Raw genomic sequence first — 27,731 nt, 5'->3', positions numbered from 1 at the left:
CCTCAGTCCTCAGTCATCCTCCTCAGTTCTCCTCCTCCTCCTCCTCCTCCTGGGTCTTCCTGATCCTTCTCCTCCCTCTCAGTCATCCTCCTCAGTCATCCTCCTCAGTCATCCTCCTCAGCCATCCTCCTCAGCCATCCTCCTCAGCCATCCTCCTCAGTACTCTTCAGTACTCTTCAGTCCTCAAAATGTTTGTCCGCTAATGTCCACCCATGTCCGCTAATGTCCACAAATGTCCATCCAAGTCCGCCAATGTCCGTCCGGGTCCGCCAATGTCCGTCCGAGTCCGCCAATGTCCGTCCGAGTCCGCCAATGTCCGTCCGAGTCCGCCAATGTCCATCCGTGTCCGCCAATGTCCCAAAAAACACGTCCGTTGTCTCATAGAATCCAAAAAGGACAGGACATAGGCGGACATAGACGGACATGACACCCCCCCCCATAACGTTACAAAATAATAATGCTACATATTATAAAAACGCGATGAATAATTAGTTATAATAAATTTCACATTATTTGTAATTCCAAATTACCAGTAACTTGCGTCTAGAGTTCACTGATTCTCCCTTGAATGGTTCTTAAAATTCCACTTCATCAGCGAAAAAGAAAATTAACTATTAGATACAATACAGCTGAGAATAGCTTTGCCTTAACTTAATTCACTGTCACTGCTCACTAGTTATTAAAATGCCCACTCATCCAATTTAACTCAATGCTGATATGGAAGGCACACCAGAAAGCAAACATAAAAACCCCAGAACTAATATTAACTAAAAACCCCGGAACTAATATTAACTAAAAAAGTGTCCACATTCCTGACCTTCTCATCATCCTGATGCTGAATTCTGAAATCATTGTTGCTTGCAGCTGTCGTCAGATTTCAGCTCTTCGAATCTAAAAATATTTATGTTACATAATATCAATAATTAATTAATATAAGTTGGCAAATACTGAAGAGAATGGTTTGTGACCTCATCTTGAATTATCATTCACCAAAATCCAGCAATAAGTATTATACCGTAAATTATGATTCGAAACGTCATTTAAAAGAAACTGTAACTCACAACCTACTGCACATAATATCAAGATCTATACATAATCAGGAGCACATTCATTGTGTAACACTCTATTCCCAGGCAGCACATTGAGAATGATAGTCCAGATTCTCCAACAAACAGAGCAGTGTCAGAGCATTATCCAGCTGTTGGACGAGTCCTGTGTCTGGTCCCTCGGCCGATCCAAGCAGTATCAGGTACGTCATTAACAATCATTAGATGAAATAACTTAAGTTATGGAAATTGGCCTGTTAATTTCTGGAAAATCTTCTAATAATGAATAAGGTTTGGATTCTCATTGAAGTTTGACTTTGAAATGGATCTAAACATCTTTGATGCCTGAGGGACGGGTTATTAATTTATTCTTTACGGAGTGAGCTGAAGTGTACTGTAATAACTTTTAAGCAAACAAAGTCTCGATTTGTTTACTTAAAATTCAAATGGTCGGTCATTGTTATTGTCATTTTATTGTTCGAACTGCTTTACGTAAACATGTAGCTGAGAAATTCAACCTGAAATAATAATCAAAAACGTCTCCCCACCTCCAGCCGAGTAACTTACTTATCTTGATGCATGCTCCTTCGACAAACACTGACTTCTTAGGACACTTCTCACAGGCCCCGTTGTTAATGTTAAATACCTCCCGATCCCCCGAGTTACACGCTGGTGGTGATTCACATGCATTCGTGAGTTGGTTGTAATACGTGGGTGCTTCGCAGACGTCCTGCATTCCTGAGAGAACATGGTGTTTTACTGATTTTGTCATGGATTTTATAATCCGTGATTAAATATCAAATAAAGTTGGTCGATCAATTATAAATAAAGATAGAGATTTTATTCTAGAGTACTGTACAAAATATCTTTACTCTTTAGTCTAGTTTAACTGTACCGTACCAGTATAGTGATATATCTCCAGCTCTGAAATACACCAGCCATTAACACTGCTTGGTCTCTCTACCACTAGTCCTATCCCCCTTTTGTTGCCACATAATACGGTGAAGGTCTTGTACTCGATAGTGTTGTCGTCTCCTAGGGTTCCGCATTCGTCAACTCCACCGTCCTTCAGCATCACGGAAACAGCTGTGCTTTTCAAATTTGGGAGGTAATTCGCATAGTCGAGTCGGTTGGTTATCTTTACCCTGGATACTTCAACTTCATAGCCGAAATAAACCTTGACCCCTGGGATTTTATTATATTTATGATGATAGTATGTTGCCGTATTATCATCGAACATATATCCTGGTTTGTGATTCTCTCGCTGATTATTCACTAGCACTGCCATTATTGGTATCTTGTATCCTGAAAGAAAATATTATGGTTAAATATCAAAAACACGAAAAAACTTCAAAATATTAAATAGATACCGGGCATAGTCAAGATGCAACGACAGAACTTACAGATCATACACTACAGACGCAATTAGAAATTAGAAATTAAAAAGATCATTACAGAATTACATGTGTCAGATCCAGATCAATTAAATGAAAATTATTCAACCAAACAAACGACATTATATCACAAATAAAGAAATGGTTGATACATCGAGAGCGCACAAAACTTTTTGATTTTCTGGCTCAAGAAATGAGTCAAAAAATTCTTTTATTGTATAGGTAATTATAGGTATCAAGTACCATTAATTATTTAAGAAAATAACAAGTATCTTCTCTTAAGAAGAGTGCCTGCCTACCTTTTTCCTTGCAATCATCAACTGAAGAAGATCCAGGAGGAGATATCATATTGTCAGGACAGGAAGTACAAGGTTGGACAGTATTGTCAAGCCTGGTATTGTAGGTGTTTTCTGGGCATTCGTCACATCCACCGTCATATGCCATCTTGTAACCTTTGTAGCAGTAGTCTGGTGGGATGGTAGGTTTTGAATTCTTAAAAATCATTGAATTTATTTATTGATCTGTAAAAATTTGATTTTGGATCCTCATTAAATACTATTATTGCATAATAGTAGTATTATTGTACAGTAAGCATAATGTAAGCTACAGTTTATAGGTTGTATGTTAAGTAGGTATGTTACCTGCCCTTTTATACTCTGCGTTGTCCGCATGCTCATGGTCAAACCATATGTTTGTGACTGTTTTGCTTAACGCCTTAACGCTCCTCTGCAAGAAAGGTTCAAGTTTGCTGTCGTAAAGGTCTTTGTAAAGGATTTCGTAGACATCTTCATTGCCACATCTTAGGACCATCTTCCTCTTCAACTTGAACAAGGTCCAGTCTCCTCCCCGGGCTGAACAGGTTGGTGTTGGGTTGAAGAATTCCTCGCCATAGTCTAGGTTGTGGTACGCCAGCCAGATACTGTTGTCACTCATTTGCCAAGCTAAGCTGAAAAGTATTCCAGCATAAGAATCTACGGGTGAGGAAGACTGGTCAACGTTGCCTTGTATCCAAACATTTTGAGTAGCTGTCGTCGTCCGTATCTGCATAGGGAACCTGTCTAGATTGTATGGAAATGGATTGTCTTTATTCGGAGTAGGCTGCCAACCTGGAAGGTATTGTCGTTTTAAAATTGAAGGAGCTCAACGATTATTTATTTGAAACATTTTTCGCTTATTATATCAAATTACACAACAATAATTTAGTCACAAGCAAAAGATAGAATTAGAACAGTCAATTTAGTGTTTATCTACAATATTTCTTCATCAGTCCTCACCTGTATCACATCTTGCTTCATTGTACATCAGTACCATCAGTACGATCAAGTAGAAATAGCGCATATCTCCTCCGATAGAACTACACTTTCATCCTAAACAATTAAGTATAATTAGTGAACAAATAGGCTTTACCAAAGTTTGGCCATCAGTATCCAAGAGTGCAACACTACAAAAGAAGAGCACACTTTTCAATTACCTACAAGTTCCAGAGCAATCGACGACAAACCGTTCGACCACTAGACAGTATAGTCAACATCAGATCATAGCACTGAGTGCTGCTAGCACTCGACAACTAAATGTTAACAAAACCCTCTCCTAGTGATATACTATGACGTGACGTTAGACTAATGATCCATTACCTGCTCCTTGTACTTGGCCTGTAAATACTAGACAGTGCCGTTATTCTCATTAGTAGAAAACCTAGACTTTTTTACATGTTGGCATATGAGTTATAACTCACACGTGCTAAAACGCTTCAATTCTATTGGTTATTAAGAGCTTAAGAGCCATGTGATCTCAAAACGAGGTCTGGATTGGTCTAAAGGCTTAGGAGAGCCTTGAGCAAATGTTGTAATGTGGCTTACAATAACGTCTCTAGAGTGTATGCACTAGACAGCAGCTATGAGCCAATCTTCAGCAGCAGGTATGATGAGTTCTGATGTTGAACATAATAACAAATTGCTGAGGTATGACACAGTGGTCAGTAAATAAAAAAACAAACTAGACAACAAAATGCTATACTCACAAACAACAATCTCACAAAAAAGCCTAAGCACTGGGGTCTGGAAGGTCGTGACTCCTCCAGCTGGTACTGAATAGTACTAGCCCCTGCAGTAGTACTGAATAGTACTAGCCCCTGCAGTAGTACTGAATAGTACTAACCCCTGCAGTAGTACTGAATAGTACTAGCCCCTGCAGTAGTACTGAATAGTACTAGCCCCTGCAGTAGTACTGAATAGTACTAGCCCCTGCAGTAGTACTGAATAGTACTAGCCCCTGCAGTATAACTACACTAAACGATAAACATCACTACTGAATAGTACTGAATAGTACTAGCCCCTGCAGTATAACTACACTAAACGATAAACATCACTACAGCTAGTACTGAATAGTACTAGCCCCTGCAGTATAACTACACTAAACGATAAACATCACTACAGCTAGTACTGAATAGTACTAGCCCCTGCAGTATAACTACACTAAACGATAAACATCACTACAGCTAGTACTGAATAGTACTAGCCCCTGCAGTATAACTACACTAAACGATAAACATCACTACAGCTAGTACTGAATAGTACTAGCCCCTGCAGTATAACTACACTAAACGATAAACATCACTACAGCTAGTACTGAATAGTACTAGCCCCTGCAGTATAACTACACTAAACGATAAACATCACTACAGCTAGTACTGAATAGTACTAGCCCTTGCAGTATAACTACACTAAACGATAAACATCACTACAGCTAGTACTGAATAGTACTAGCCCCTGCAGTATAACTAACTAAACGATAAACATCACTCCAGCTAGTACTGAATAGTATTAGCCCCTGCAGTATAACTACACTAAACGATAAACATCACTATCATGCGTCTAGCAACAATCCCATAACATGTTGCCCAGGAGGGGCAAAATAAAGGGGTTAACTAAGTTGAGGCCGAATGGAAACCAAGTTTTTAACCTCTGGATAAATCTTTCCTTATCTACTTTAAAATAACTATTTAATTTTTAAATAAATGATTTTCGGTCCAGTAGTTTCCTACTTGCAACGATAATAATATGAAATATTTTATGACGAGTTTTCAGCCTATCCTCTAAAACACACCTTGATGCTCTGGAGCTTTGTGAAACCAGCTCTGGTTGCTGCTTAGCATTTAACTGTGAACAAACGTAGAGACATCTCACAACACAGAGGCAGGTCAAAATGCAGATTTGGTGAACGACTAACTAACAAGCCGTGGCTTCAATCTTTTGAATAACCCATTTCCAGCTGGGTTAATAGCACTGTGATGCTAAAAGGTTTAATGATCTCTTCAAGAGAATGCAGGCTCCAGCTATTGTCTAGTACAATGGTAGCAAGCTTCTCGACATGGTGATTTTATCTCAGCCTTGCATCTCCCCCCCTCCCCCTTGTCATGCTAAATATGTGATGCTGTACGAGGGGTATATTCTGTGCTGTATGGTACTATATTAGTGCTCTCATTCTATTGGTCGCTTAGGGCCATGTGATCTTAATAGGAGCTCTTGTGAGGGCATTGAGCAAACGACATCGTGTGGTTTCAGGTTTACAACAAGCATCTAAATCAAATCGTAGTGGTTTAGGCCCTATCTGGACCTATGAGAGATTAGCATGCTGCTTCAACTCGTAATGAAGTTATACCCATAGGCCATATTAGGGAATATTTGTTATCATACTAGTTGAGTAAGTGGTGATTTAACGAAGTTTAGCAAAACAGAAACAACTTGGGCATTATAAAACTTACGTGTGGTACATACATATAAGCAGGTATACGTTAACAAGTTTGGTATAAGTTACATTTATATCAGGTTATATTCTCAATAAACTGTCACTAAACTAAGTTTAGTAAAACATGTGAACTATTTACTCCAAATCACATCCCTCGATAGATTAGGCGTAAATAGATCTCACATTACTTTAGCAGCTATTTTACTGATACAATTTTAAGAATAAGGACAATCAGATGCAAAAACAAAATATGGGACTAACAGTTAACACTAAGGGATTTATTTTTCAAATATTTACCCGTTTTAAGACACCTAGGAGGCTGGGCCGGTTCCAGCAGTCCACCTTGACAAATAGCAGTGTTACTTCCTACGTTAACATGTTTTCTAGGACAGCTGAAGGTAACACTGGTTTCCTCATCGACTGGTAGTGGAGGTTCCACGGTAACTTTATCCCAGTTAACTGACAAGCAGCGTGCTGAAAATACAATGATTTTAATATTTCCGTGTTGCTATGCACTGTAACAAGTAACCATGCCGTTACTACGCATCCTGCCGCTCTTTCTACTATCTTGCTCGTGCAGAGACACTCAATTATCGTTTTTATAATAGTGATTTTAAATCATGGAATTATTTAACTCAATAAACTATAATCTCAGTACCATCTATCTTGCCATATATTTCCACTTCTGCCATCTGTATACTCCCACTCCCTCCTATAATCTTAACAATTCTGCCGGAACGGTTTACATCAACAATCTCCCGATTTCCGCCAGTGTTTTGTACCGTCCCGGTATCGATGTCGTCCAGTTGAACAGTTATCCCATCCAGAACACCGCCGTCAGGAACTCTGGGGTAAATCTTGATGGATTTTATGAAGACGGGGGAAGGAAAAGTCAGCATCCACCAAGCATTAGTTCCGCCAGCATTTGTGTGGGATACGGAGTTACTGAAAATAATATTACTGTCACAATCAGTATAGTAGTATGATAAGTGACAAGTATGTAAATTGTAATGTTAGAAAGATCATTAATTTTATCAAATATACAGTATACACTTTACATCGCTAAAAGCCTCTATTTAGCTATTATAGTCGCATTGTATTAGTGATTAACTTTATTTTAGATTAATTCATAACATTATATCCAATTTTGGTTAAGTTAAGTTATTATCATCCACTATACCTACATACATTACCTTGCGTCATTTTTCCAAGCACCGTCAGTGTTACCATCTATGGCGTTCTCTGCCTCACCCCAAGCATGACTGTTCACTTGGGTAGCAGTTCCTTCACCAGCTATGTTTGTGTAAGAACCTGAGGTTTATGGCTGTTAGTAAATGCTTTACCTTTATCATAAACTTTTCTAGCTTGAGATGTTCCATTCCTAAGAAAGTACGTGGAATTTTGTTTTATATCATGTTTATGATTTTAGAATTTTTGATTATACAATTCAATAGCCAATAATTTCAGTACCATCTATGCTGCCATATATTTCAACCTCAGCCATCTGTATGGTTTTCTTCTCGATCCCTCCTATAAACTTAACAATTCTGCCGCGAAGGTTTACTTCAAGAATCTCTCTAATCCCATTAGTGTCTTCTACCGTCCAGATGTTGCTGTCGTCTAATAGGACAGTCATTCCATTCAAATGACCAGAACAGCAATCTCTGGGGTAAATCTTGATGGAACTTATGAAGACAGGAGAAGGAAAAGTCAGCGTCCACCAAGCACTAGTTCCCTTAGAAACTGTGTGGGAAACAGAGTTTCTGAGAATAACATTATTTATGATTTTTTTTTGTGATTGTGGAACAACTCTTAACATTTAATTTATATGACGTGTTTCACATAAAGAAAGAAAATTTGAAAACCAAAAATTAAATCGAGTTAATATTATTGTAGTCATGACCATCGACTACACTAAACTTGACGACAAATTCGACGGTCAGGCGTCATTCACGTTACCTATTAAAGACATTGTCAGTGTTACCATCTATAGCGTTCTCTGCCTCTCCCCCTGGAAAAGTATCAACTTGGGTAGCAGTTCCTTCACCAGCTATGTTCGTGTAAGAACCTGAAATTGTATGTCCATAATATGAATCCTTTACTTATTCATAAACTCTTTCATAATTTAAATATTAGAGTTGGGATGTCTCATACATATGAAAATATGCGGAATTCTGTTTTATCTCGATTATATTAATGATGTAAGAATTCAGAGGAGCAAGAAAACAAAATGTTTACCAAATTAATACTTCCTCACCTCTAACAATACCGTTCACCAGTATTATCAGTAGAAACAAGACTAAATAATTCATGTCTCTTCAAACGTCCGATAAAATGATAAGACTAAACTTTATCCTATAAAAGAATGAAAGAATCAATGTCAAGAGAATTTATTTTTAAAGTTTGGTTGGCAAATCGTGAGGTTTGGCAAATCGTGAGGTTTGACAAATCACGAGGTTATGACATTAAACAACTAAAGTCCACAAAATGTGGAGAAAAAAACTTTGGGCAAACATTTTTTAACACCAATATGAATAGGTTTTTATCGAAATCCAAACACTTTGATGGACAATATATATAGTACCGTCGAGAGCCTAACACTCGAACATTAGCTGTTAACTAAAACCACTAGCTGTGAACTGTTTAAGACTAATGATTCATTCGCTGTCCTTAGTGTCTAGTCAGTAGGGTAGACAATGCTGTTATTTCCATAAGTTGGATGTTTAGACTCTCATGTGTGTAGATAAAACATAAGGTAGAAGTCTAATACCCTAACATGCTCCAATTCTATTGGTCGCTCAGGGCCATGTGATCCTGATACAAGGCCCGGATTGGCCGAAGAGCTTAGGAGGGCATTGAGCTAACGACATCGTGTGGAAAACAACAAACTTCTAAACCAAATCGTAGTGATGGAGGCGTAACTGGACGTATGAGAGTATGGTGCTGTATGGTGCTGTATTGAGATTTGAGGGTATTCTCCATTTCATACGTATGAGAGATAAGTATGGTACTGTGTTCAGTGTTGACTGTTGGAGGTATGGTCATTATTCTGGTTCATTTGTTATGATATTCCCTATGTTCAGCTCATAATGATTAATGAAGTTGTAACCAAGAAAGCAGAAATATTATTAAACTAATTTTTACAAAACCTATGATTTATTCACTCCAAATCATATCCCTTGATAGATTAGGCGCAAATAGATCTTACATTTTAAATCAGATATTTAATACTAAGATCAGACATTTTACTTTGATACTGCTAAAATTTTAAGAATAAGTGCAATCAGATGAAAACATATTTTTTTTCTAATATACCTGTTTTAAGACACCTAGGAGGTTGGGCCGGTTTCAGCAGACCACCTTGACAAATAGCAGTGTTACTTCCTACGTTAACATGTTTTCTAGGACAGCTGAAGGTAACACTGGTTTCCTCATCGACTGGTAGTGGAGGTTCCACAGTAACTTTATCCCAGTTAACTGACAAGCAGCGTGCTGAAAATACAATGATTTTAATATTTCCGTGTTGCTATGCACTGTAACAGGTTACCATGCCGTTACTACGCATCCTGCCGCTCTTTTTACTATCTTGCTCGTGCAGAGACACTCAATTATCGTCTTTATAGTGGTGATTTTAAATCTTTGATTTATTAACTCAATAGATAACTCAATAGTACCATCTATCTTGCCGTATATCTCCACCTCTGCCATCTGTATATCCCTATCTCCTCCTATAATTTTAACAATGCTGCCGGAACGGTCCACATCAACAATCTCTCTAATCCCGTCAGTGTCCTCTACCGTCCCGGTCTCGATACCATCTAGTAAGACAGTGATCCCATTCAAATAATTGGAACAGCAAAGTCGGGGATAAATCTTGATGGAACTTATGAAGACAGGAGTAGGAAATGTCAGCATCCACCAAGCATTAGCTCCAACAGAATTTGTTTTGGATATAGAGTTACTGAAAATAATATCTAGGGTGATAAAAATATTATTAAATAAACAAGTTACAACCTTTCTAACAAGCTACCATAGTTTGTGACTGTGACTCAAATTAATTCAAATTAAATCATTATTCACAGTACCTTGCAGTATTTTTCCAACGATTGCTAGTTTTACCATCTATAGCGTTCTCTGCCTCTCCCCCTGGATAAGTATCAACTTGAGTAGCAGTTCCTTCACCAGCTATGTTCGTGTAAGAACCTGAAATTTACGACTATTAGTTAAAATGTTTTACCATAAATTCAGAGCTCGAAACTCAGACGTACAAAACAACAAAATTTTTTAAACAATTATAATTTCTCACCTATAGCTTTATCGTTCATCAGCACTATCAGTAAGAACAAGACTAAATCGTTCATGTCTCGTCCGACAAACCTACGCTTTATCCTATAATAAAGAATATAGATGATTGAGATATTCAGTTTCACAAACGATTATTTTTCTAATTTTTTGGAGAGATCGTTTATTGATCACAAAATAACAAAACTACGTAACCAAGGTCTCTGCATTGATACCTTACGTCCGCAAAATTTTGAGAACAAAACTTTGGGCACAATATTTTTGAGCTCCAAACATAAGGGTGTTAAATGTTAAATCATCAAAAAAAGCATTATTTTTCTTTTCTGTAAAACTGAAATCAAACGATTTATAAAGAACGGGTTTCTTAAGTAAGACATTGTAGTCAGTACAAGATGAGAGTAGAGATGGGAGAACTGAGTTCTCTAGATTTATCGTATTGTTGTGCTAATTGTCGGTCGGTTCTTAGTAGCTCAGTATTGTTTGAACCATTGTCTAATGAGAGATTATGTGATTCTTAAAGGAGGTAGCCGAGAATCTTGGCGTATAGCTTGAATACGTTCATTACTTATCAAGGGGCATAGAACGGTAGCTAGGGGCATTAACTCATTGTTTGGCTCAAAGCTGTGATAGGTTACAATCATATGTGCTACAGGGTGTAAAGATAGCTATATTTATATAGACTGTAAAGTACCGTACTTTTAGACTGCTACCTTAACGATGGTGACCTCTAATTTTGACTGGTTTTATATCGAAGAACAGTTGCTTAGCAGGCCATGTACATCAAATAACAGTCGAATAATTTTGCTTAAAAGGCCTAGCTGAATGGTACGTGATGCGTCAAGAAATCTATTACGTGATGTATTCTTTGTACTAACTAGACGGAACTTTCTCAACCTTACACCACATTTTCATTAATTTCCGATTATTTTTAATAAAAATAAAAAACCGGTTTTAAAAGTGAAAAAATTTCAAAACATTACTCAAAAATCAACATAAATCTAAAATACTGAACAAACAAATCTCTTTTAAAATAATTCTCTGTCCAAGACCTCTGCATGCACACAATATTATCAATTAGTCCGCTCTCAAATATCAACACTGGCAGGGCTTGTTTCTTCACAACCCTGCTTTGTTCCACATAATATTGCCCATGGGAGAAGAGCAGCTGGTCCACATAATGCCAACCTTCTTCAAGGTTTGTCACTCGGTCATATTGGATGTGATCACAAAGAAGAGTTGAAGTTAGTTGAATAATTGAATAGGGATGCGCGGCTTAAATGGCTGGTTACCCTTTTAATACTTCATACTTAATACTTAAAGTTGTTTCAAGAGACCACAATATTAATTTATCATTTTCAAGAAAGCAGAAACTACCATTAAACTAATGTTTACAAAACATATGATTTATTTACTCCAAATCATATCCCTCGATAGATTTGGTGTAAATAAATGTTACATCTTATAAGATTTTTTCTTCTAAATTACCTGTTTTAAGACACATAGGAGGTTGGGCCGGTTCCAGCAGTCCACCTTGACAAGTAGCAGTGTTACTTCCTACGTTAACATGTTTTCTAGGACATCTGAAGGTAACACTGGTTTCCTCATCGACTGGTAGTGGAGGTTCCACGGTAACTTTATCCCAGTTAACTGACAAGCAGCGTGCTGAAAATACAATGATTTTAATATTTCCGTGTTGCTATGCACTGTAACAAGTTACCATGCCGTTACTACGCATCCTGCCGCTCTTTCTACTATCTTGCTCGTGCAGAGACACTCAATTATCGTCTTTATAGTGGTGATTTTAAATCTTGGAATTATTTAACTCAATAAACAATAATCTCAGTACCATCTATCTTGCCATATATTTCCACTTCTGCCATCTGTATACTCCCACTCCCTCCTATAATCTTAACAATGCTGCCGGAACGGTCCACATCAACAATCTCTCTAATCCTGTCAGTGTCCTCTACCGTCCCGGTCTCGATACCATCTAGTAAGACAGTTATCCCATTCAAATAATTGGAACAGCAAAGTCGGGGATAAATCTTGATGGAACTTATGAAGACAGGAGTAGGAAATGTCAGCATCCACCAAGCCTTAGCTCCAACAGAATTTGTTTTGGATATAGAGTTACTGAAAATAATATCGAGGGTGATAACAATATTACCAAATAAACAAGTTATAACCTTTCTAACAAGCTACCATAGTTTGTGACTGTGACTCAAATTAATTCAAATTAAATCATTATTCACAGTACCTTGCAGTATTTTTCCAACGATTGCTAGTGTTGCCATCTATAGCGTTCTCTGCCTCTCCCCATGTATCTGTATCAACTTGGGTAGCAGTTCCTACACCAGCTATGTTCGTGTAAGAACCTGAAATTTACGGTTATCAGTTACTTTATGCTTATAATTAAATAGCCATAATTATAGAGCCAAGCGAACTCTATCCACAGGTTAGTCAGGCAGAGGCTCATACTCTGATGACATATCTTTTTTCGAGATTTTTGGACTCTCAGACTACCTAGTTGAGTGTGTACCATAACCTAGCACCCTGCCTAAACGCTTGGAACTCCCGAACCTATGTGGCAAGCCTGCTCCTTGAAAAAAATGTATGCTTTACTTCAGAGCTCGAAACTCAGATGTACTTGAAGACAAAAACATCTTTCATACAATAATAATTCCTCACCCATAGCTTTATCGTTGATCAGCACTGTCAGTAAGAACAAGACTAGATAGTTCATGTCTCGTCCGACGTCCGACAAAACTTTGCTTTATCTTTAAATAATAAAGAATATAGATGAATGAGATATTCAGTGTCACAAACGATTAGTTTTCTAATTTTTTGGAGAGACCGTTCATTGATCACAGAATAACAAACCTACGTAACCGAGGTCTCTGCATTGATACCTTACGTCTCCAAAATCTTGAGACCAAAACTTTGGGCACAATTTTTTTTGAGCTCCAAACATAAGGGCGTTAAATGTTTAATTATTAAAAAAAGCTTTATTTTTCTCTTCTGTAAAACTGAAAGCAAACGATTTATAAAGAACTGGATTACAAAGTAAAACATTTAAAACAGAATGAGTTAGGAGGATGATATGGGAATGCTCTCTAGATTTGTCGAATTGTTGTGCTAATTGTAGGCCGGTTCCTGGTAGCTCAGTATTGTTTGAACCATTGTCTAATGAGAGATTATGTGATTAAAGGGAGTAGCCGAGAATCTTGGCGTATAGATTGAATACGTACATTACTTATCAAGGGGCATAGAACAGTGGCTAGGGGCATTAACTCATTGTCGGGCTCAAAGCTGTGATAGGTTAAAATCATTATGTGCTACAGGGTGTAAAGATAGCTATATTTACACAGATTGGGAAGTAACGTTCTTAGAGACTTCTACTTTAACGATGGTGACCTCAATTTTGACTGGTTTTATATCAAAGAACAGTTGCTTAGCAAGCCATGTACTTCAAATAATAATCGAATAATTTTGCTTAGAAGGCCTAGCTGGATGGTACGTGATGTGTTAAGAAATCTATTACGTGATGTATTCTTTGTACTAACTAGACGGAACTTTCTCATCCTTACACCACATTTTGATTAATTTCCGATTATTTTTGAATAAAAATAAAAAACCGCTTTTAGAAATGAATAAATTTCAAAACATTATTCAAAAATCAAAATGAATGTAAAATGCCGAACAAACAAATCTCTTTTAAAATAATTCTCTGTCAAAGACCTCTGTGTACAGTTATCGATTAGTCCGCTCTCAAATATCAACACTGGCAGGGCTTTCTTCACAACCCTGCTTTGTTCCACATAATATTGCCCATGGGAGAAGAACGGCTGGTCCACATAATGCCAACCTTCTTCACGGTTTGTCACTCGGTCATATTGGATGTGATCACAAAGAAGAGTTGAAGTTAGTTGAATAATTGAATAGGGATGCGCGGCTTTAATGGCTTGTTATCCTTGTTATACTTCATACTTAAAACTTAAAGTTGTTTCAAGAGACCACAGTATGGATTTATCATTTTCAAGAAAGCAGAAACTATCATTAAACTAATTTTTACAAAACCTTTGATTTATTTACTCCAAATCATATCCCTCGCTAGATTTGGTGTAAATAGATGTTACATCTTATAAGATTTTTTTCTTCTAAATTACCTGTTTTAAGACACTTAGGAGGTTGGGCCGGTTCCAGCAGTCCACCTTGACAAGTAGCAGTGTTACTTCCTACGTTAACATGTATTCTAGGACAGCTGAAGGTAACACTGGTTTCCTCATCGACTGGTAGTGGAGGTTCCACGGTAACTTTATCCCAGTAAACTGACAAGCAGCGTGCTGAAAATACAATGATTTTAATATTTCCGTGTTGTTATGCACTGTAACAAGTTACCATGCCGTTACTACGCATCCTGCCGCTCTTTTTACTATCTTGCTCGTGCAGAGACACTCAATTATCGTCTTTATAGTGGTGATTTTAAATCTTGGAATTATTTAACTCAATAAACAATAATCTCAGTACCATCTATCTTGCCATATATTTCCACCTCTGCCATCTGTATACTCCCACTCCCTCCTATAATCTTAACAATTCTGCCGGAACGGTTTACATCAACAATCTCCCGATTTCCGCCAGTGTTTTGTACCGTCCCGGTATCGATGTCGTCCAGTTGAACAGTTATCCCATCCAGAACACCGCCGCCAGGAACTCTGGGGTAAATCTTGATGGATTTTATGAAGACGGGGGAAGGAAAAGTCAGCATCCACCAAGCATTAGTTCCACCAGCATTTGTGTGGGATACGGAGTTACTGAAAATAATATTACTGTCACAATTTAATCGGTAATATGATAAGTGACAAGTATGTAATGTTAGAAAGATCATTGATTTTATCAAATATACACTTTACATCGCTAAAAGCCTCTATTCAGCTATTATAGTCGCATTGTATTAGTGATTAACTTTATTTTAGATTAATTCATAACATTATATCCAATTTTGGTTAAATTAAATTATTATCATCCACTATACCTACATACATTACCTTGCGTCATTTTTCCAAGCACCGTCAGTGTTACCATCTATGGCGTTCTCTGCCTCACCCCAAGCATGACTGTTCACTTGGGTAGCAGTTCCTTTACCAGCTATGTTCATGTAAGAACCTGAGATTTATGGCTGTTAGTAAATGCTTTACCTTTATCATAAACTTTTCTAGCTTGAGATGTTCCATTCCTAAGAAAGTACGTGGAATTTTGTTTTATATCATGTTTATGATTTTAGAATTTTTGATTATACAATTCAATAGCCAATAATTTCAGTACCATCTATGCTGCCATATATTTCAACCTCAGCCATCTGTATGGTTTTCTTCTCGATCCCTCCTATAAACTTAACAATTCTGCCGCGAAGGTTTACTTCAAGAATCTCTCTAATCCCATTAGTGTCTTCTACCGTCCAGATGTTGCTGTCGTCTAATAGGACAGTCATTCCATTCAAATGACCAGAACAGCAATCTCTGGGGTAAATCTTGATGGAACTTATGAAGACAGGAGAAGGAAAAGTCAGCGTCCACCAAGCACTAGTTCCCTTAGAAACTGTGTGGGAAACAGAGTTTCTGAAAATAACATTATTTATGATTTATTTTTTTGTGATTGTGGAACAACTCTTAACATTTAATTTATATGACGTGTTTCACATAAAGAAAGAAAATTTGAAAACCAAAAATTAAATCGAGTTAATATTATTGTAGTCATGACCATCGACTACACTAAACTTGACGACAAATTCGACGGTCAGGCGTCATTCACGTTACCTATTAAAGACATTGTCAGTGTTACCATCTATAGCGTTCTCTGCCTCTCCCCCTGGAAAAGTATCAACTTGGGTAGCAGTTCCTTCACCAGCTATGTTCGTGTAAGAACCTGAAATTGTATGTCCATAATATGAATCCTTTACTTATTCATAAACTCTTTCATAATCTAAATATTAGAGTTGGGATGTCTCATACATATGAAAGTATGCAGAATTCTGTTTTATCTCGATTATATTAATGATGTAAGAATTCAGAGGAGCAAGAAAACAAAATGTTTACCAAATTAATACTTCCTCACCTCTAACAATACCGTTCACCAGTATTATCAGTAGAAACAAGACTAAATAGTTCATGTCTCTTCCAACGTCCGATAAAATGATAAGACTAAACTTTATCCTATAAAAGAATGAAAGAATCAATGTCAAGAGAATTTATTTTTAAAGTTTGGTTGGCAAATCGTGAGGTTTGACAAATCACGAGGTTATGACATTAAACAACTAAAGTCCACAAAATGTGGAGAAAAAAACGTTGGGCACAAATTTTTTAACACCAATATGATTAGGTTTTTATCGAAATCCAAACACTTTGATGGACAATATATATAGTACCGTCGAGTGCCTAACACTCGAACATTAGCTGTTAACTAAAACCACTAGCTGTGAACTGTTTAAGACTAATGATTCATTCGCTGTCCTTAGTGTCTAGTCAGTAGGGTAGACAATGCTGTTATTTCCATAAGTTGGATGTTTAGACTCTCATGTGTGTAGATAAAACATAAGGTAGAAGTCAAATACCCTAACATGCTCCAATTCTATTGGTCGCTCAGGGCCATGTGATCCTGATACAAGGCCCGGATTCGCCAAAGAGCTTAGGAGGGCATTGAGCTAACGACATCGTGTGGAAAACAACAAACTTCTAAACCAAATCGTAGTGATGGAGGCCCTAACTGGACGTATGAGAGTATGGTGATGTATGGTGCTGTATTGAGATTTGAGGGTATTCTCCATTTCATACGTATGAGAGATAAGTATGGTACTGTGTTCAGTGTTGACTGTTGGAGGTATGGGGGGGGGGGGGGGCAGGTATGGTCATTATTCTGGTTCATTTGTTATGATATTCTCTATGTTCAGCTCATATTGATTAATGAAGTTGTACCCAAGAAAGCAGAAACTATTATTAAACTAATTTTTACAAAACCTATGATTTATTTACTCCAAATCATATCCCTTGATAGATTAGGCGCAAATAGATCTTACATTTTAAATCAGATATTTAATACTAAGATCAGACATTCTACTTTGATACTGCTAAAATTTTAAGAATAAGTGCAATCAGATGAAAACATTTTTTTTTTCTAATATACCTGTTTTAAGACACCTAGGAGGTTGGGTCGGTTCCAGCAGTCCACCTTGACAAGTAGCAGTGTTACTTCCTACGTTAACATGTTTTCTAGGACAGCTGAAGGTAACACTGGTTTCCTCATCGACTGGTAGTGGAGGTTCCACGGTAACTTTATCCCAGTTAACTGACAAGCAGTGTGCTGAAAATACAATGATTTTAATATTTCCGTGTTGTTATGCACTATAACAAGTTACCATGCCGTTACTACGCATCCTGCCGCTCTTTCTACTATCTTGCTCGTGCAGAGACACTCAATTATCGTTTTTATATACGGGTATCGGCCTTACAAAATGACACGAAAAAGGAGATGGCTCTGAAATGCACAAAAATGAGTTTTGTTCATGTTTTATTATCCAGATAAGTAGTTCAACAGGTATATTTTTCTTCCCGGGGGTTGATTTGATTGAAAAACCGTAAATTTTGCGATAAAAATTGTCATCTTTGAAATCTTCCAAAAAAAAATGCCTTACAAAATGACAATTTCGTCACGGCTGTCATTTTTTTAACAGCAGCCTATAGAAATTTGATTTCACCTAGGACAGTTAGATAAATATAATAGATTGAAGATTAGAATAGCTTTTACAGGAAAAAGGATGATTAAAAAAAGTTGGGCAATTTCGCGTGAGATAGTGCCTTACAAAATGACAACCCAAAACGGCATCACTTCAAATCCGATTTGGGAAAAAGTTTCATTATTCTTTCACGTGTCTTACTGTTAGATATATATGTTGTTTATATTATACCAGTTCTGTTTTTACCAGAATATATTAAAAAAGGAACATTTTTTGTACTTTGAAAAAATTTTAAAAATGTCATTTTGTGAGGCGTAAAAATCATTTTTTGTTTTCATACTTGAACACAGTATTTGGTTATATTTGATATTTTCCCTGACTGGATATGGATAGATCACTTTTCAGTGTTTAGTTAACGTTTGACATGTTTTAGGAGTTGTTATTACTCTCTGCTTTCACAAAATAGAAGCTTTATTTCGTTGAGTTTTGAATTCAGAGTTTGAAATCAAAGAGTTTGAAATCAAAGTTTTGATATCAGAACTGCACTTTTTTAATGCTACTTGATTGTTAACTGTCAGATTATGATTATTTTTAACTCCTTCTTGTATTGACTGTTTCTGATCCATTTTAGATGATGAAAGTAATTCAATCTGAAACATTGTCATTTTGTAAGGCTTTTCGGTGTCATTTTGTGAGGCATTTTGATCAAAATTGATGATCAAACAAACACATTTAGGCTCATCATAAGCTTACTGGGTTTAAGAATACCAATAATTAGGCAAGGGGCATCCAATATAAATATGCCATCTTTGTATCATAAAATAAAACTGTCATTTTGTGAGGCATAACACTGTCATTTTGTGAGGCTAGGTCATTTTTTTGTCATTTCTTCTACCAAAGTCACTAAATCAGTTTTTTTATTTGACCAGAGTAGTCTTTGATTGACATAAGTCATGGTAGTACCTGGTTTTCTGGGGTTAAATTCTAAACTTTGTTCTCCATTCTGGGTAACAGTTAGGCGGGGCAATGACTGAACAGCAAAAACGTCCATATTTATGTAAGAAATATAGATTCTATGTCATTATCATTCCTTGGGAAGTGTTAATTAATGCTTTTTCTTTCATACAGTAAAAGGAATAGGGTTCAATGTATAGGGAACCTAAGCTACAGCATGGTCTATGTGGGCTGTCATTTTGTGAGGCCTGTCATTTTGTAAGGCCGATACCCGTAATAGTGATTTTAAATCTTGGAATTATTAACTCAATAGACAATAATCTCAGTACCATCTATCTTGCCATATATTTCCACTTCTGCCATCTGTATACTCCCACTCCCTCCTATAATCTTAACAATTCTGCCAGAACGGTCCACATCAACAATCTCCCGAATTCCGCCAGTGTTTTGTACCGTCCCGATGTACGGGAGTCAAATAGATAAGATGATTATAATTGGCATATTTAAACATATTACTTAAATAATCTGGTCCCATGAACCCGCATTTATAGACAAGAAGCAATAACTTATATTGTATTCTGTAACTAATAGGCAGCCAATGACGGTCTTTCAGAGTATCTCCTAGATGATCATATGTATATAATATAGTCCTACTATAGCTTTAGGAGCTGCATTCTGAAAGAGTTGGAGCTGGTGGATGAGGTTTTCACTAATTCCTGGTATTAGTCACGTGATAGTGAGCCAGCCTGTGATCAGACAAATGCTTCTTATTTTTCTTTTATATAATTGGTGGAGAGTGACAATGATCTGACATAGAGGAAACGGTTCTTTTGCGATAGTCTAAACGCGATGGTTAGCACTAATTAGCGCTCACTAGTGTTACCTATCGATAGCTGGCGCTATCTAGTGCCAAAAATAATTGGTTACCTTCATCATCGCTTGAGATAGCCATCCAGGAGATTTCATTGGAGGGACTGTCCTTGAGGTCGATTCCTCTTCGCAGAGTGAACTTTTTGGATATGGTCTCGTACGTGATACCTCCACAGTCTAGTAGGAGAAGGTGGCATTTAAGGTGAATTGATATTTTACCAGAGATTCTGTATATCTTTTCTGTATTAAATTTCAAGATAACCAATTAATTTTCTAATTTATCATCAAATTGACTGCAAGTTAGAACTGACCGGATCGTTTGAGACATTCGCTCTGAGCCTTCAGAAGACTGTCGTATTTGGCGGTTCCTGCGCTGTAGCTGCTCAGATATTTACCAGCGTTCTTGCTCCAATACCAAGTCCCTGGAAGTAAATATTTCCATTACCTCGGGCATTATAGTAATTCCATAATAAAGAGCATTGCAGTAGTTCAATTTGCAAACGATGATGCTGTTAACAATAAGCTTGAGCTGAACTTTACTAAAGAGATATTATATTCTCCTTTATCATCAATTCAGAGCTTGAAACTCAGATGTACAAGACAACAACATTTTGCAAACAATTATAATTCCTCACCCATAACTTTATCGTTCATCAGCACTATCAGTAAGAACAAGACTAGATAGTTCATGTCTTGTCCGACGTCCGACAAAACGTTGCTTTATCCTATAAGTATAATATAGAATATAGATGAATGGGATATTCAGTAATCAGTATCACAAACGATTAGTTATCTAATTTTTTGGAGAGATCATTTATTGATCACAAAATAACAAAACTACTTAACAGAGGTCTCTGCATTGATACCTTACGTCCGCAAAATTTTGAGACCAAAACTTTGGGCACAATATTTTTAAGCTCCAAAGATAAGGGCGTTAAATGTTTAATCATAAACAAAGCTTTATTTTTCTCTTCTGTAAAACTTAAAGCAAACGATTTATAAAGAACTGGATTCCAAAGTAAGACATTGAAAACAGAATGAGTTGGGAGAATGATATGGGAGAGCCATGCTCTCTAGATTTGTCGAATTGTTGTGCTAATTGAGGCCGGTTCCTGGTAGCTCAGTATTGTTTGAACCATTGTCTAATGAGAGATTATGTGAATACGTACATTACTTATCAAGGCAAGGGGCATAGAACAGTGGTTAGGGGCATCAACTCATTGTCGGGCTCAAAGCTGTGATAGGTTACAATCATTATGTGCTACAGGGTGTAAAGATAGCTATATTTATACAGACTGGGAAGTACCGTTCTCAGAGACTGCTACTTTAACGATGGTGACCTCAGCTCAATTTTGACTGGTTTTATATCCAAGAACAGTTGCTTAGCAGGCCATGTACTTCAAATAATAATCGAATAATTTTGCTTAAAAGGCCTAGCTGGATGGTACGTGATGCATTAAGAAATCTATTACGTGATGCATTCTTTGTACTAACTACAGTAGACGGAACTCTCTCATCCTTAGTACACCACATTTTCATTAATTTCCGATTATTTTTGAATAAAAATAAAAAACTGCTTTTAGAAATGAATAAATTTCAAAACATTATTCAAAAATCAAAATAAATGTAAAATGCCAAACAAACAAATCTCTTTTAAAATAATTCTCTGTCAAAGACCTCTGTGTACACTTATCAATTAGTCCGCTTTTAAATATCAACACTGGCAGGGCTTGTTTCTTCACAACCCTGCTTTGTTCCACATAATATTGCCCATGGGAGAAGAACGGCTGGTCCACATAATGCCAACCTTCTTCACGGTTTGTCACTCGGTCATATTGGATGTGATCACAAAGAAGAGTTGAAGTTAGTTGAATAATTGAATAGGGATGCGCGGCTTTAATGGCTTGTTATCTTTGTTATACTTCATACTTAAAACTTAAAGTTGTTTCAAGAGACCACAATATGGATTTATCATTTTCAAGAAAGCAGAAACTATCATTTAACTAATTTTTACAAAACCTATGATTTATTTACTCCAAATCATATCCCTCGATAGATTTGGTGTAAATAGATGTTACATCTTATTAGATATTTATTTTCTATATATTTCTTCTAAATTACCTGTTTTAAGACACCTAGGAGGTTGGGACGGTTCCAGCAGTCCACCTTGACAAGTAGCAGTATTACTTCCTACGTTAACATGTTTTCTAGGACAGCTGAAGGAAACACTGGTTTCCTCATCGACTGGTAGTGGAGGTTCCACAGTAACTTTATCCCAGTTAACTGACAAGCAGCGTGCTGAAAATACAATGATTTTAATATTTCTTTGTTGCTATGCACTGTAACAAGTTACCATGCCGTTACTACGCATCCTGCCGCTCTTTCTACTATCTTGCTCGTGCAGAGACACTCAATTATCGTCTTTATAGTGGTGATTTTAAATCTTGGAATTATTAACTCAATAGATAACTCAATAGTACCATCTATCTTGCCGTATATCTCCACCTCTGCCATCTGTATATTCCAATCTCCTCCTATAATTTTAACAATGCTGCCGGAACGGTCCACATCAACAATCTCTCTAATCCTGTCAGTGTCCTCTACCGTCCCGGTCTCGATACCATCTAGTAAGACAGTTATCCCATTCAAATAATTGGAACAGCAAAGTCGGGGATAAATCTTGATGGAACTTATGAAGACAGGAGTAGGAAATGTCAGCATCCACCAAGCCTTAGCTCCAACAGAATTTGTTTTGGATATAGAGTTACTGAAAATAATATTGAGGGTGATAACAATATTACCAAATAAACAAGTTATAACCTTTCTAACAAGCTACCATAGTTTGTGACTGTGACTCAAATTAATTTAAATTAAATCATTATTCACAGTACCTTGCAGTATTTTTCCAACGATTGCTAGTGTTGCCATCTATAGCGTTCTCTGCCTCTCCCATGTATCTGTATCAACTTGGGTAGCAGTTCCTACACCAGCTATGTTCGTGTAAGAACCTGAAATTTACGGTTATCAGTTACTTTATGCTTATAATTAAATAGCCATAATTATAGAGCCAAGCGAACTCTATCCACAGGTTAGTCAGGCAGAGGCTCATACTCTGATGACATATATTTTTTGGAGATTTTCGGACTCTCAGACTACCTAGTTGAGTGTGTACCACAACCTAGCACCCTGCCTAAACGCTTGGAACTCCCAGACCTATGTGGCAAGCCTGCTCCTTGAAAAAAAATGTATGCTTTACTATCAATTCAGAGCTCGAAACTCAGATGTACTTGAAGAGAAAAACATCTTTCAGACAATAATAATTCCTCACCCATAGCTTTATCGTTGATCAGCACTGTCAGTAAGAACAAGACTAGATAGTTCATGTCTCGTCCGACGTCCGACAAAACTTTGCTTTATCCTATAATAAAGAATATAGATGAATGAGATATTCAGTGTCACAAACGATTAGTTTTCTAATTTTTTGGAGAGATCGTTCATTGATCACAGAATAACAAAACTACGTAACCGAGGTCTCTGCATTGATACCTTACGTCTCCAAAATCTTGAGACCAAAACTTTGGGCACAATTTTTTTTGAGCTCCAAATATAAGGGCGTTAAATGTTTAATTATTAAAAAAAGCTTTATTTTTATCTTCTGTAAAACTGAAAGCAAACGATTTATAAAGAACTGGATTCCAAAATAAAACATTTAAAACAGAATGAGTTAGGAGGATGATATGGGAATGCTCTCTAGATTTGTCGAATTGTTGTGCTAATTGTAGGCCGGTTTCTGGTAGCTCAGTATTGTTTGAACCATTGTTTAATGAGAGATTATGTGATTAAAGGGAGTAGCCGAGAATCTTGGCGTATAGCTTGAATACGTACATTACTTATCAAGGGGCATAGAACAGTGGCTAGGGGCATTAACTCATTGTCGGGCTCAAAGCTGTGATAGGTTAAAATCATTATGTGCTACAGGGTGTAAAGATAGCTATATTTACACAGACTGGGAAGTACCGTTCTTAGAGACTTCTACTTTAACGATGGTGAGTGGTGACCTCAAATTTGACTGGTTTTATATCCAAGAACAGTTGCTTAGCAGGCCATGTACTTCAAATAATAATCGAATAATTTTGCTTAAAAGGCCTAGCTGGATGGTACGTGATGCGTTAAGAAATCTATTACGTGATGTATTCTTTGTACTAACTAGACGGAACTTTCTCATCCTTACACCACATTTTCATTAATTTCCGATTACTTTTGAATAAAAATAAAAAACCGCTTTTAGAAATGAATAAATTTCAAAACAATATTCAAAAATCAAAATAAATGTAAAATGCCGAACAAACAAATCTCTTTTAAAATAATTCTCTTTATAAAGACCTCTGTGTACACTTATCAATTAGTCCGCTCTCAAATATCAACACTGGCAGGGCTTGTTTCTTCACAACCCTGCTTTGTTCCACATAATATTGCCCATGGGAGAAGAACGGCTGGTCCACATAATGCCAACCTTCTTCACGGTTTGTCATAATTGAATAGGGATGCGCGGCTTTAATGGCTTGTTATCCTTGTTATACTTCATACTTAAAACTTAAAGTTGTTTCAAGAGACCACAGTATGGATTTATCATTTTCAAGAAAGCAGAAACTATCATTTAACTAATTTTTACAAAACCTATGATTTATTTACTCCAAATCATATCCCTCGATAGATTTGGCGTAAATAGATGTTACATCTTATAAGATTTTTTTTTCTAAATTACCTGTTTTAAGACACCTAGGAGGTTGGGCCGGTTTCAGCAGTCCACCTTGACAAGTAGCAGTGTTACTTCCTACGTTAACATGTTTTCTAGGACAGCTGAAGGTAACACTGGTTTCCTCATCGACTGGTAGTTGAGGTTCCACGGTAACGTTATCCCAGTTAACTGACAAGCAGCGTGCTGAAAATACAATGATTTTAATATTTCCGTGTTGCTATGCACTGTAACAGGTTACCATGCCGTTACTACGCATCCTGCCGCTCTTTTTACTATCTTGCTCGTGCAGAGACGCTCAATTATCGTCTTTATAATAGTGAAGAAGATCTGTTTAATGTCATCAAATGTGCCCTGAAAAATAACATGCAGCTAAACGAAACCAAATTTGAAGTTATCAACTACAAGCTGAATAAATCCCTGCTATTGAGAGAACTCCCCTTCTCCAACGAAGACTACAGCTACAGCTCAACAAACGGGGAAATTATCGAACCAACGCAAACAGTCAGAGACCTTGGAGTACTCCTCTCAAATGACTGCTCGTGGACGCCCCATATCCATCAGATGCTGAAAACTGCTAAGAAAATGGCATCGTGGGTCTTCAGTGTCTTCAGTGACAGATCACCTTTCCTGATGCTCACCCTTTTCAAAACAATGGTGAGGAGCAGGCTAGAATACTGTTGCCCGGTCTGGAACCCCAGCAAAATCACCGATATAGAAGCAATCGAAAATGTTCAGAGGAACTACACTCGCCGTATCTTAGGTTGTCAGCAATTGGACTATTGGGACCGTCTTAAGAAGCTGGACCTGCTCTCCCTGCAGAGGCGAAGAGAGCGATACATCCTGATCCATACATGGAAGATGGCAAACGACCTTGCTCCAAATGACATCAACATGGTATTCAAGGAAAACGCTCGACATGGCATAAAAGCCATAGTCCCACCACTGAACAACAAATCGCAACGATCAGTGGCCACTCATTACGAGAATTCCTTTGGAGTGAATGCAGCGAGACTATGGAACCTCCTCCCACGACAAGTGAACAGTTTAACTGCTCTAGGACCCTTCAAGGTATCACTTGCTCGATTTTTGGAGACGTTTCCCGATACCCCGCCAACCAAAGGATACACCGCCATCACCAACAACTCACTCCTGGAATGGAATCTACAGAAAGATCTTAACCAGGAATGAATGGAGGACGTACTAGTTACTGTTGTCCAGAAGCAATCCCTGCCAAACCAACCTAAAGTACCTAAAGTAAGTAAGATTTTAAATCTTGGAATTATTAACTCGATAGATAATAATATCAGTACCATCTATCTGACCATATATCTCCACCTCTGCCATCTGTATACGCCAACTCCCTCCTATAATCTTAACAATGCTGCCGCGAAGGTTTACTTCAAGAATCTCTCTAATCCCATTAGTGTCTTCTACCGTCCAGATGTTGCTGTCGTTTAGTAGGACAGTCATCCCATTCAAATAACTGGAAAAATAATCATACCGGGGATAAATCTTGATGGAACTTATGAAGACAGGAGAAGGAAAAGTAAGCATCCACCAAGCCTTAGCTCCAGCAGAATTTGTGCTGGATATAGAGTTACTGAAAATAATATTTAGGGTGATAAAAATATTATTAAATAAACAAGTTACAAGTACAACCTCTCTAATAAGCCGCCATAGTTTATTTTATATTAATAATTCGCCGTAACATCGTGCGCTAAAACTATCAGCAGTCCCTATTGGCTGGTACTATTAAATTCAGCTGTGTTATCAGGTACAACCAAGTCATATCATGGAAATTGTGACTGTGACTCAAATTAAATCATTATTCACGGTACCTTTCATCATGTTTCCATCTATTGTCAGTGATGCCATCTATGGCTCTCCATGCCTCACCCCATTGGCGTGTATCAACTTGGGTAGCAGTTCCTTCACTAGCTATGTTCGTGTAAGAACCTGAAATTTACGGCTATCAGGTAAAATGCTTTACCATAAATTCAGAGCTCGAAACTCAGACGTACAAGACAAAAACATTTTTCAAACAATTATAATTTTTCACCTATAGCTTTATCGTTGATGATCACTTTCAGTAAGAACAATGCTAAATAGTTCATGTCTCGTCCGACAAACCTACGCTTTATCCTATAATAAAGAATATAGATGAATGAGATATTCAGTGTCAAAAACAATCGGTTTTCTAATTTTTGGTTTATTGACCCATTGTCTAATGAGAGATTATGTGATTAAAGGGAGTAGCCGAGAATCTTGGCGTATAGCTTGAATACGTACATTACTTGTACTTATCAAGGGGCATAGAATGGTAGCTAGGGGCATTATCTCATTGTCGGGCTCAAAGCTGTGATAGGTTACAATCATTATGTGCTACAGGGTGTAAACGATTTATTAAGAACGGGTTCATTACAAAATAACAAAACTATGTATTTGAGGTCTCTGCATAGATTAGATTTGAAACTTTCATCAAATAATACCGAATTAAACAGCAATAAACTTATATAAAAAACAATGGCAGCAAAGAATTTATAGGCTGGAAAAATGCTGGTTAGGGTCGTTCGCATATTACGTCTTTACGTAAACAATATTTTAGCAATTTTTACCCCACCCCCCTCCTAACAGCAATATTACGTAATCATGGCCTGACCCCCCCCCCCCCCCCCCCCCCCCCCCCCCCCCCCCTTTGACTTTTTTCCCTGGAAATACTTTTCTTTACATTTGATGCTACCCTGATCATAATGAGCTGAAATCATTGTTATTATATCCGGCCAAGCACCTTTCAAACTACTTAACTTATAGTCAGATATCCGATCAATTTCAAATTTTATCACTATCAGAGTGAAATTGAGTGGAATTTGAATTAAAATATATTGTCAAATTGTTATTATTGTAGAGGGTAAAAAATAAAATGTTGATTA

General features: G+C 37.2%; 2 protein-coding genes across 3 annotated transcripts in view; one reads left to right on the top strand and one right to left on the bottom strand.

Annotated features, from left to right (window-relative positions):
• LOC134813379 (E3 ubiquitin-protein ligase listerin-like) overlaps window positions 1-27,731 on the top strand; it is a 41,748-nt gene that overhangs the window by 6,193 nt on the left and 7,824 nt on the right. The window contains exon 7 of the mRNA XM_063821114.1: window positions 1,134-1,249. Coding sequence (XP_063677184.1) covers window positions 1,134-1,249 — 116 coding nt within the window. The remainder of the gene's footprint in view (window positions 1-1,133; window positions 1,250-27,731) is intronic.
• LOC134813381 (uncharacterized) lies at window positions 471-3,809 on the bottom strand. 2 transcript variants are annotated; one of them, XR_010160009.1, is made up of 6 exons: window positions 3,715-3,809; window positions 3,082-3,546; window positions 2,740-2,907; window positions 1,947-2,351; window positions 1,062-1,784; window positions 471-891 (listed from the first exon to the last, which is right to left on the bottom strand). XR_010160009.1 is itself a non-coding variant. In XM_063821115.1 (5 exons), exons 1-5 carry the CDS (start codon window positions 3,776-3,778, stop codon window positions 1,513-1,515), a joined length of 1,374 nt encoding a protein of 457 aa, XP_063677185.1. In that variant the 5' UTR covers window positions 3,779-3,806; the 3' UTR covers window positions 1,444-1,512. The 2 variants fall into 2 exon arrangements, 1 of the variants encoding a protein (XP_063677185.1); XM_063821115.1 differs by lacking the exon at window positions 471-891 and having other exon boundaries at window positions 1,444-1,784; window positions 3,715-3,806.

Source organism: Bolinopsis microptera, chromosome 3, assembly GCF_026151205.1.
Source record: "Bolinopsis microptera isolate Bmic1 chromosome 3, MBARI_Bmic_1.0, whole genome shotgun sequence".
Taxonomy (NCBI): Eukaryota; Metazoa; Ctenophora; class Tentaculata; order Lobata; family Bolinopsidae; genus Bolinopsis; species Bolinopsis microptera.
The sequence above is the reverse complement of the archived record's forward strand: the minus strand, read 5'-3'. Positions and strand labels throughout refer to the sequence as shown.